This window comes from Canis lupus, chromosome 34, assembly GCF_003254725.2.
Source record: "Canis lupus dingo isolate Sandy chromosome 34, ASM325472v2, whole genome shotgun sequence".
Lineage (NCBI taxonomy): Eukaryota > Metazoa > Chordata > Mammalia > Carnivora > Canidae > Canis > Canis lupus.
The window spans coordinates 37046802-37057447 of NC_064276.1; the positions used below are offsets into that span (position 1 = coordinate 37046802).

The 10646-nt window shown below is 35.0% G+C and overlaps 1 protein-coding gene across 9 annotated transcripts in view; it reads left to right on the forward strand.

Moving 5' to 3' along the window:
* ECT2 (epithelial cell transforming 2) overlaps positions 1-2333 on the forward strand; it is a 62727-nt gene extending 60394 nt beyond the window's left edge. For all 9 annotated transcript variants that reach the window (XM_025425606.3, XM_025425611.3, XM_049105716.1 and 6 more), the window contains one exon: positions 996-2333. Coding sequence is in view for 3 of the 9 variants with exons in the window: in XM_049105714.1 (XP_048961671.1) it covers positions 996-1085 (90 nt within the window). In the remaining 6 variants the exon portion in view is untranslated. The remainder of the gene's footprint in view (positions 1-995) is intronic.
* Positions 2334-10646: the final 8313 nt, after the last annotated feature.

Genomic DNA, 10646 nt, shown 5'->3' on the forward strand with positions numbered 1-10646 from the left:
AGGAATAGTAATAATTTTGATGTAAAGTAGATTTTTATTCCAAATCTGATTCTTAATCTTAGATTTATGGCATTTATATAAAATTCATGCTTTTTAATATGGCAAATCATAAACGCTTCGCTTGAAGAAACTTTAAGCTTTTATACTATCTTCTTAAATCATCTTTGTTATCACTTAAATGGTAATACTTTACCAACGTAGCTCTTTAAATAAATACTACATTTTACTACATTGTTGATGAGAACTTACAATCAGCTACTTGGTTGGCTCTAGGTTTACTTACAGTTAGACATTCATATATGTTAAAGCAATAATAGCTTTCTTTATAATTCATCTTGATTTACACCCACTCTTCAATTTTTGGTGTTCTTGCGCATGTTTCTTTATTATTATTGAAAATTCTGATGATATTTAACTTTGACCTCTGAAACAAATATAGATAGCTTAGTAACTTAATAATCTTCAGAAGTGCTATATTTTGCTGTTTTTACATGGAGCAAAATTATACACCTACACCTATGTATGAATTGCACACATAGTACAAAAACTCTCTAGGAATATATGACCTTTAATTTTAGAGAACAATTTTTCATGAAGTAATTTCACTCCTCTTAATTTTGCTTTATGATTAAGAAGAAACTACTAGGGCTTGTCTTTTTACCACAAAAACTTACTAATTTATAATTTTTTTAAAGAACCTGAAACAGTCTTTAATATCACACAGAAATACCCTATTACCAGTAAGCCAGTATCCCAGTTGACTTAATATATAATTAACCAGTCTGTTCATTTCTTTTTGTTTTTCAGAATGCTAAAATACTTTTGTGTTTTTTTCCCATCCCCTAATTTAAATTCATTTATTTAAAGAGTTTAGAATTCTCAGATGTTTTAAAATTGTTACATTAGGTTGTAAAAATAATCTGCATGATGCTAAAATGTTATTTTTTTTTTTAAGAAAAAATTTAAATATAAAAATATTTGTCTTGTCTTTACAGGGTATCCCATCTCCCTCCCTTATCAGCCTACCTTCCTTCTTTGAAAGAAGAAGTCATACTTTAAGCAGATCTACAACTCATTTGATATGAAGCTTAAAAAAAGTCTTAATTTAAAGCAACTTATAAACACTTCATGTTCAAATAAGAAACTGACTTAAATGGTACTTGTCATTAGCACTTGGTGAAAGCTGGAAAGAATATAGATAACACTAAAACTGTCATTTGATTTTCTTCTTGAATGAGTAAGGTTAACCTCTTACATATTTTTGAGTTAATTCATGTAAAAATTATATTGATTTTGATGTAATTTTTCTCTTCACTCGAATCCTTCATTCTAAGACCAATAATTTAAGTTATTCATATTAGTAGCCTTGCAACTTGATAATAGTAAATAAATTATATTGGTGAGTACCAAATACTGCTGTGACTCTCTGTGTATAGTGTCCATGAATGAATTTTTGGAAATTCCTATTTGTGTATCTCAATTTGTGAAGAAATTAAGTGATAATACAGAACTTACTAGATAAAACACCTGCACAGATTTCTGGTTAATAGTGGGGACTTGTTTCAAATGTGCTGTTTGAAGTAGTTATTTAACTGTTCTGTTGCAGTTTATTTTATTCTCTAATGTTTTCAAAATGTAGAGTGTGGGTTTTAAAAGATTTGCCCTTATTAACAAGAATAATAATTAAAGGAGATGGTTTTAAAATACTTTTGCAAATTGAGATAAGAACAGAGAGTTTAAAAAATAATGTATATTTTGGCAAACATGGTATTAGTATATACTTGTAACTTTTTCAGGGTCCATATATTTTGAGTGATTTTAGCCACTAGCAAATCTTCATTTAGTTTGATAGTGTGAGGAATTTTATTTTGAAGGGTAAGACCATGGGGGAATTGTGGTATGGACTATTATATACTCTATGAGATAATTCTAAAATTGGCATCAGTTTTACTAATCTGCTATAAGATATGTAGATATGTGTATGGTCTACCTTTTATTTTGGTCTCATAATTAAGTGTAAAATTGAAATACATTTATTTGCTGTTGTAAAATATCTTTCAAACCCTGATGTTAATTTTCCCAATAGTTTTTTTTTTTATAGTCAGTGATCCAAAATAATCAAGTTCCTATGAATAAATGCATTTTTATTTCCTATCTGTGTAGGAGGATATGCAAACTTTTGTCATTTAACAATTTTCAGTCATCTGCTTTAATAGTTGACTAGATTTTTTCTATGCCACATATTTGCCATTTTTAAATAGTAAATCACTCTTTATATATTTTAAAAGCAGTTGTATTAGTAAGAACTTTGTAAATAAATACTTAAAACTCAAGTATATTTTGTTTCATGTTTTTTGTTGTTTTGTAAAGAATTACTTATTTTAGAGAGAGAGAGAGGGACAGCAGGGAGAGAGGCAGAGGGAGAGAGAGTCTTAAGCTACTACTCCCTGCTGAGCATAGAGCCTGCTGTGTGGCTTAATCCCTTGACCCTGAGATCATGACTTGAGCTCAAATCAAGAGTTGGATGCTCAACCATCTGAGCCACCCAGGCACCCCTGTTTCGTGTTTTAATCAATTCCTTTACACAAATTTTTATAGGTCAGTATGAATGCTTGCTTCAACTTCTTTCATATATTTGCTTGAGTATTTATTTTATTCATTTCTCCATTAATATTTTTGAGCATTATGTATACTGAGCTTTATTGTAGGACTTTTTTTTTTAACGATTTTATTTATTTATTAGAGAGGCAGGCAGAAACAGACTCCCTCCCCACTGAGCAGGGAGGTGGATGTGGTTCTTGATTCTCAGGACCCTGAGATCATGACCTGAGCCAAGGTCAGATGCTTAATAGACTGAGCCACCCAGTCGCCCCAAGGACAGTAGCTTTTAATCTGGAATCTATTTTGTAGAATGGAGGCAGTGAATCTTATGATAGTTTATAAAAAAATTTGTGTTTAGTGCATGTATGCATTTTTCTGGCAGAAATTACACAGCTTTTATCATTTTATTGGAGATGGAGCTTTGGTTTCCTCCAAAAGTATGGTGTTTCCAGGGAGGGGAAATGACCTGAGATAAGGCATGAAATTGGAAACATTGGATGAACCCTGGCAAAATATTAGCAGGTAGTTAATTTTAACTTTAACCCCTTAAATGCCTCTTGTTTTTCTCAGTAATGATTCCTGCTCCAGGATAGTATTTTTGGTATCCCCATTACAAATTAAAGACCGTGTGCGTATATTCTTTATGTCAACATGCTTTATCATATTTGGATATTACTTACAAATTAACCTTTTATTCTCTATTGAGAAAATGTTTTAGTATTGATCTTTAATCTGTTGCATTATATTAATATATTTTGTAATGTTAACCCATTATTGTATTTGTGGGTTACACCATATAAATCCTACATGATGTATTGAATATAGAACCATATCAATAAAGAATCACATTCATGAAAGAGACATAAGAAAATGTTTAATTCTATAGCAAGTTTGAAAATGTGTTGGACCTAGGCAAAGTATAGCGAAAGTTGACTCAAAAGCAAGTAGAGAATTCTAATGGCCCCAAAAATAGCACAAGTTAGGTAAATATGCACTGTTGAAGAAGATGCAAATTCAAAATGATTTTAAATCTGAGTTCTAGTATTTAAAGACTACTTAATGTATAGTAATAGTCATACTTTGCAGAATTAAAAAAGATTGGCAGCTATCCAGTTCATTTTGTGAAGTTTAATATAAGCTTTATATCAACATTTTAAAAGGATAATGTAAGAAAGAAAAGTACTGATTAATTTCAATTATGGATATAGAAGCAATCATTCTAAATAAATGATTAACAATTAAGTCTAGAAGTAAGAATACAGTCTAACCGAATATGTGACCTTTGGATGACTAATAAACATAGCAGGTCTAAACTGACATAATGATCATGGTAAATGGAACACAGTGCTCTTGACTGAAGGAGCCTTTTAGACTCACGCAGTTTGATTCAAGTTTATTTCTCAACTCCACCGTTATGGAGCTGAAATGGGAATCAGGTTTCCAGTTGGACCCAATATCAATGCTAAAGAGCCTTTTGAATTGTTTTAGGGATTTTGTTGCATCAAGTAGGGTTCTTTCAAGAGTGTAAGTGTGGTTCAATATTTTGGAAGTTTACAAATATGACTTAAATTGACAATTTATAGGAGAAAATACATGATTGATCAGTAGATTCTGTAAGGTCATTTAATAAAACTCAGCCACTGTTTTTCATAAAATTTCAACTAAGGCCTTTGGGCAACATGACTAAATACAATCAGAGTTCTTCTAACGGCATTATCGAACATTTATGAAATACAATTTAAAAATAATTTTAGTATATAACTGAGGTCAAAAATATGGAAATTGCTTGTTGTGAGAAATTGATAGAAATCCAAGCCAATAAAATACAGGTTGTGTGTGGGGGTGTGAGGCGGAGTGAGGGGGGCGGGGAGTGTAACATGACAAATTGTTTCCAGAATGTGTATGGAATTACAAAGGGTTAAGAATAACCAATCAGTTGAGGAACTTGCTCTGTCAGGAACAAGGTTTATTATAAACCTGTAGTATCAAGATGGCAAGATATTGGAAGTCTCAATGCACTGAACACAAATTAATGGGTCATAATTAAAAACTGATAAACAAAAGTCGTGCTTTGAAACAGTGAAATCTGTCTATCCAATAAGTGGTGCTGAGAAAAATCTCTCTTTCTTTAAGAAGAAAAATCTAATGTCTTCACATTCTATACAAAATGAATTCCAGGGGAATTAGAGATTTAAATAAGAAAGGTAAAAACTAAAAAAGATTTCACTAGGTAATATAGGAGAGTATCTTAATCTGTCCAGGTTTGGAAAATATTGCTTAAATGTGTCATCATATTTAAAATAATTTTAGTGGGAAGGATTGGTAAATCTGTATTAAAACTCAGAACTTCCAGTCGTGAAAACACACCATTAAGAGCAAAAGTCACAAAGTATATGTTCACAATATATGTAAATGATAGACTCATCTGGAATTGTATTATAAAGAACTAAAAAGCCAAAAAACATAGACCTCCATGTGGAAAAACAAGCATTCATGGTTGAGAAAACCCAAGGGGTTAGTGTTCCTGGATCGTATAGTAGCCCTGTTTCTAATCTTTTGAAGCACATCCATCTCCTTTCCATAGTGGCTGCGCCAACGTACATTTCCACCCATAATTCAAGGGTTTGCCTCTCCCCACATTTCTGCCACCTCATGTTACTTCGTACCTTTCCGGTAATGGCCCTTGTAACTGATAGGAGTGGATATCTCCTTGCATTTCAGTTTCCATTTTCTTGATAATTAGTGATGTTGAGCACATTTTCATGTATCTCTTGGTCATCTGTATGTCTTTGGAAAATGCCGTTTCGGGTCCTCTCCTCATTTTTAAATTGGATTGCTTGTTCACTTTTGAATTACAATACCTGATTCGCAGATACTTTCTTCTGTTCAGTAGATTGCCTTTTTATTTTGTTGACTTCCTTCACTGTAAAAACCTTTTTAGTTTGTTGTAGTCAAAGCTTGTGTATTTCTGCTTTTATGGATGGCCTTTGCTTTTGGTGTCAAATCCAAAAAAAAAAAAAAAAATCATTGCCAAGACCAATGTCAGGGACTCTACCACTATTTTTCTTTTAGGAATTTTATGGTTTCATGTCTTATATTCAAGTCTTTAATCCTTTATGAGTTAATTTTTTGTCTGTGCTGAAGATATGGTCCAATTTGATTCTTTTGCTCATGGCTAACCAGTTTTTCCAATACTATTTATTGAAGAGACTGTCCTTTCCGAACTACATTCTTGGCTCCTTTGTTGTAAATTAATTGGCCATATATTCATAAGTTTATTTGTGGGCTCCTCATTTGTTCCAGTGATCAATGTGTTTTTAATGCCAATACCATACTGTTTTGGTTACTATTGTTTTGTAATATAGTTTGAAATCAGGGAGTGTGATGACTATAGCTCATAGTATGTTTTTTCACAATTGCTTTGGCTATTTGAGTCTTCAGTGGTTCCATACGAATTTTAGGATTGTTTGATCTGTTTCTATGAAAAACACCATTGGAATCTTGATAGGGACTGTGCTGAATCAAGATTGCTTTGGATAGGGGGATCCCTGGGTGGCGCAGCGGTTTGGCGCCTGCCTTTGGCCCAGGGCGCGATCCTGGAGACCCGGGATCGAGTCCCACGTCGGGCTCCCGGTGCATGGAGCCTGCTTCTCCCTCTGCCTGTGTCTCTGCCTCTCTCCTCTCTCTCTGTGTGCCTATCATAAAATAAATAAATAAATAAATAAATAAATAAATAATAAAAAAAAAAAAAAAAAAAAAAAAAAAAAAAAGATTGCTTTGGATAGAATGGACATTTTAACAATATTAATTCTTCAAATCCATAAGCATTGAACCATCTTTCCATTTATTTGAATCTTCAGTTTCTTTTATTAATGTCTTATAGTATCAGTGTACATTTCATCTCCTTGGTTAAATTTATTCTTAGGTATTTTAATTCTTTTTGATGCATCATCCCCTCCTTTAAAAAAAACCTCTTTCCTCCTTTGGATTTTGTGTCACTACTTTTTTCCCCTCCTACCTATTGAGCTAACTCTCAATGTATATCTTTGAATGTATAATCTCTTCCCATCCCTGACATGGACATGCTTCCCAAATATTAATCTTTGGGCCTTATTTCTTTGCATCTTACATACATTACACTTTTATGTATATATGTATATCTCTATCTCTACATTTATATTCATATGTATATACATATATCTATAATACTCTTTGTAAAACATCCCCTGATTTTATTTTTAAAAATTTGTTTTCCTCCAAATTTTTATTTAAATTCTAGTTAGTTGGGCAGTCCTGGTGGCTTAGCGATTTAGCACCAACTTCAGCCCAGGGTGTGATCCTGGAGACCTGGGATCGAGTCCCACGTCAGGCTCGCTGCATGGAGCCTGCTTCTCCCTCTGCCTGTGTCTCCGCCCCCCTCTCTCTCTCTGTCTCTAATAAATAAAATTTTTTTTAAGAAGTTAAAAAAATAAATTCTAGTTAGTTAACATACAGTAATATTGGTTTCAAGAGTAGAATTTAGTGATTCATCACTTAACATATAATAATACCCAGTGCTGGGTTGCCTGAGTGGCTCAGTTGGTTAAGCATCTGACTTCAGCCTTGGGGGTCCTGGGATCGAACCCTGTGTCAGGCTCCCTGTTCAGTGAGGAGTCTGCTTGTCCCTCTGCTTCTACCCCTGCTTGTGCTCTCTCTCTCTCTCCCTCAAGTAAATCTTCAAACAAATAGAAACAGTATCCAGTGTTCATCATAACAGGTGCTTTACTTAATACCCATCACCCATTTAGCTAACCCCCCATCCCCTCCCTCCATCAACCCTCCGTTCTCTATTGATAAGAATCTCTTATAGTTTCTTACCCTCTCTCTTTTCCCCCTGCTTCCCCTGTGTTCATCTGTTTTGCTTCTTAAATTCCACAAATGGGTGCAATCATGGTATTCATCTTTCTCTGACTGACTTACGTTGCTTAGCATAGTACACTCTAGCTCCATCCATGTCACAGCAAATGGAAGATTTCATTCTTTCTGATACTTGATTAATACTCCATTGTAGATAATATACTGCATCTTCTTTATCCCTTCATCAATTGATAGACACTTGGGCCCTTTCCATAGTTTGGCTGTTGTTGATAATGCTGCTGTAAGAATCAGGGTACATGTAACCCTTCAAATCTGTTTGTTTGTTTATTTATTTATTTATTTACTTATTTATTTATTTTTTATTTTGGAGAGAGTGATACAGTACAAGTGGTGTGGGGGAGACAAAAAGAGGGGGAGAGAGAATCTTAAGCGGGCTCCATGCCCAGCATGGAGCCCCACACAGGGTTCAATCTCACGACTGAGTTTAGGACCTGAGCTGAAACCAAGAGTTGGATGCTTAACCAACTGAGCCACCCAGGTGTCCCTCGAATCTGTATTTTTTTAACCTTTGGGTAAATACCCAGTAGTGCAATTGTTGGATTATAGGGTAGTGCTATTTTTAACTTTTTGAGGAACCTCTACACTGTTTCCCAGAGTGGGTGCACCAGCTTGCATTCCCACCAATGGTGTAAGAGGGTTTTCCTTTCTCCACATCCTCACCGACATCTGGTAGTTTCCTGTGTTGTTAATTCTAGCTTTTTCTGAAAGGTGTGAGGTGCTATCTCATAGTGATTATGCTTTTATTCCCCTGATGATGACTGATGTTGAGCGTCTTTTCATGTGTCTGTTAGCCCTTTGGATGCCTTCATTGGAAAAATGTTTATTCATGTCTTCTGCCCATTTCTTACCTGGATTTTTTGTTTATTGGATGTTGGCTTTGATGAAATCTTTATAGATTTTGGATACTAACCCTCTATCAGACACGTCATTTGTGAAACCTTCTCCAATTCCATAGGCTGCCTTTTAGTTTTGTTGATCATTTACTTTCCTGTGCAGAAGCCTTTTATCTTGATGAAGTCCCAATAGTTCATTTTTGTTTTTGTTTCTCTTGCCTCTAGCGATGTATCTAGTAAGAAGTTGCTATGCCAAGGTCGAAGAGATTGCTGCCTGCAGGACTTTTTTTTTTTTTTTAAATATTTATTTATTAATGAGATACACACAGAGAGGCAGAGACACAGGCAGAGGGAGAAGCAGGCTCAATGCAGGGAGCCCGACATGGGACTCGATCCCGGGTCTCCAGGATCACGCCCTGGGCCAAAGGCAGGCACTAAACTGCTGAGTCACCCAGGCGTCCCTGCCTGCAGGATTTTGATGGTTTCCTGTGAGAAACCAAACATTTAGGGCTTTCACCCATTTTTAATTTATTTTTGTGTATAGTGTAAGAAAATGGTCCAGGTTCATTCTTCTGCATGTGGCTGTCCAGTTTTCCCAACACCACTTGTTGAAGAGACTGTCTTTTTCCCATTGGATAGTCTTTCCTGCTTTGTCGAAGATGAGTTGACCATACAGTTGTGGGTCCATTTCTGGGTTTTGTATTCTGTTCATTGATCTTTGTGTCTGTTTTCCTGCCACTACCATACTGTCTTCATGACTACGGCTTTGTAACTTAGCTTGAAGTCTAGAATCATGATGCCTCCCACTTTGCTTTTCTTTTTCAGGATTGCTTTGGCTACTCAGGCTCTTTTGTGGTGCCATTCAAATTTTAGGATTGTTTTTGTTCTAGCTCTGTGAAAAATGCTGGTGGTGTTTTGATAAGGATTGCATTAGATGTGTAGATTGTTTGGGCAGTATAGACATTTTAACAGCATTCTTTGAATCCATGAGCAAGGAATACTTTTCTATTTCTTTGTGTCCTTTTCAATTTCTTTCATAATTGTTCTATAGTTTACAGAGAATAGATCTTTTACCTCTTTGGTTTAATCCTAATTATCTTATGGTTTTTGGTGCAATTGTAAATGGGATTTATTGATTTATTTTTTCTGCTGCTTCATTTTTGATATATAGAAATGCAACAGATTGCTCTATGTTGATTTTATATCCTGCAACTTTGCTGAATTCGTGTATTAGTTTTAACAATTTTTGGATGGAATCTTTTGGCTTTTTTACATAGAGTATCATGTTGTCTGCAAATAGTGAAAGTTTTACCTCTTCCTTGCTGATTTGGATGCCTTTTATTTCTTTTTGTTGTCTGATGGTTGAGGCTAGGACTTCTAGTACAGTGGTGAGAGTGGGCAGCCCTGTCGTGTTCCTGACCATAGAAGAAAAGCCCTGTTTTTCCCCATAGAGGATATTAGTTCTGGGTCTTTCTTGGATGGCTTTTATGACATTGATGTACGTTCCATCTATACCTACTTTGCTGAGGGTTTTTATCAAGAATGAATGCTGTATTTTGTCAAATGCTTTTTCTGCATCTATTGAGAGGATCATGTGGTTCTTATCCTTTCCTTTATTAATGTGGTGCATCATGTTGATTGATTTGCAAATAGTGAACCACCCCTGCTACCCAGGAATAAATCCCACTTGGTCATGGTGAAGAGTTCTTTTCATTACTGTTGGATTCGATTTACTAATATCTTGTTGAGGACTTTTGCATCCATGTTCATCAGGGATATTGGCCCATGATTGTCCTTTGTAGTGGAGCCTGTCTGGTTTTGGAATCAAGGTAATGCTGGCCTCATAGAAGGAGTTTGAAAGTTTTCCTTCCATTTCTATTTTTTGGAACAGTTTGAGAAGAATAGTTAATAATTCTTCTTTAGGGACACCTGGGTGACTCAGTGGTTAGGTGTCTGCCTTTGGCTCAGGGCGTGATCCCGGTCCCAGGATCGAGTCCCACATGGGGCTCCCTGCATGGAGCCTGATTCTCTCTCTGCCTGTGTCTCTGCCTCTCTCTGTATCTCTCATGAATAAATAAATAAAATCTTTTTAAAAAATTCTTTAAAAGTCTGGGAAGCTATCTGGCCCTGGACTTTTGTTTTTTTGTTTTTGTTTTTGTTTTTTTTTTTAATTACTAATTCAATTTCTTTGCTGTTTCTGGGTCTGTTCAAATTTTCTATTCCTGTTTCAGTTTTGGTAGTTTGTAAGTTTCTAGGAATTTGTCCTTTCTTCCAGATTGTCCAGTTTGTGGACAA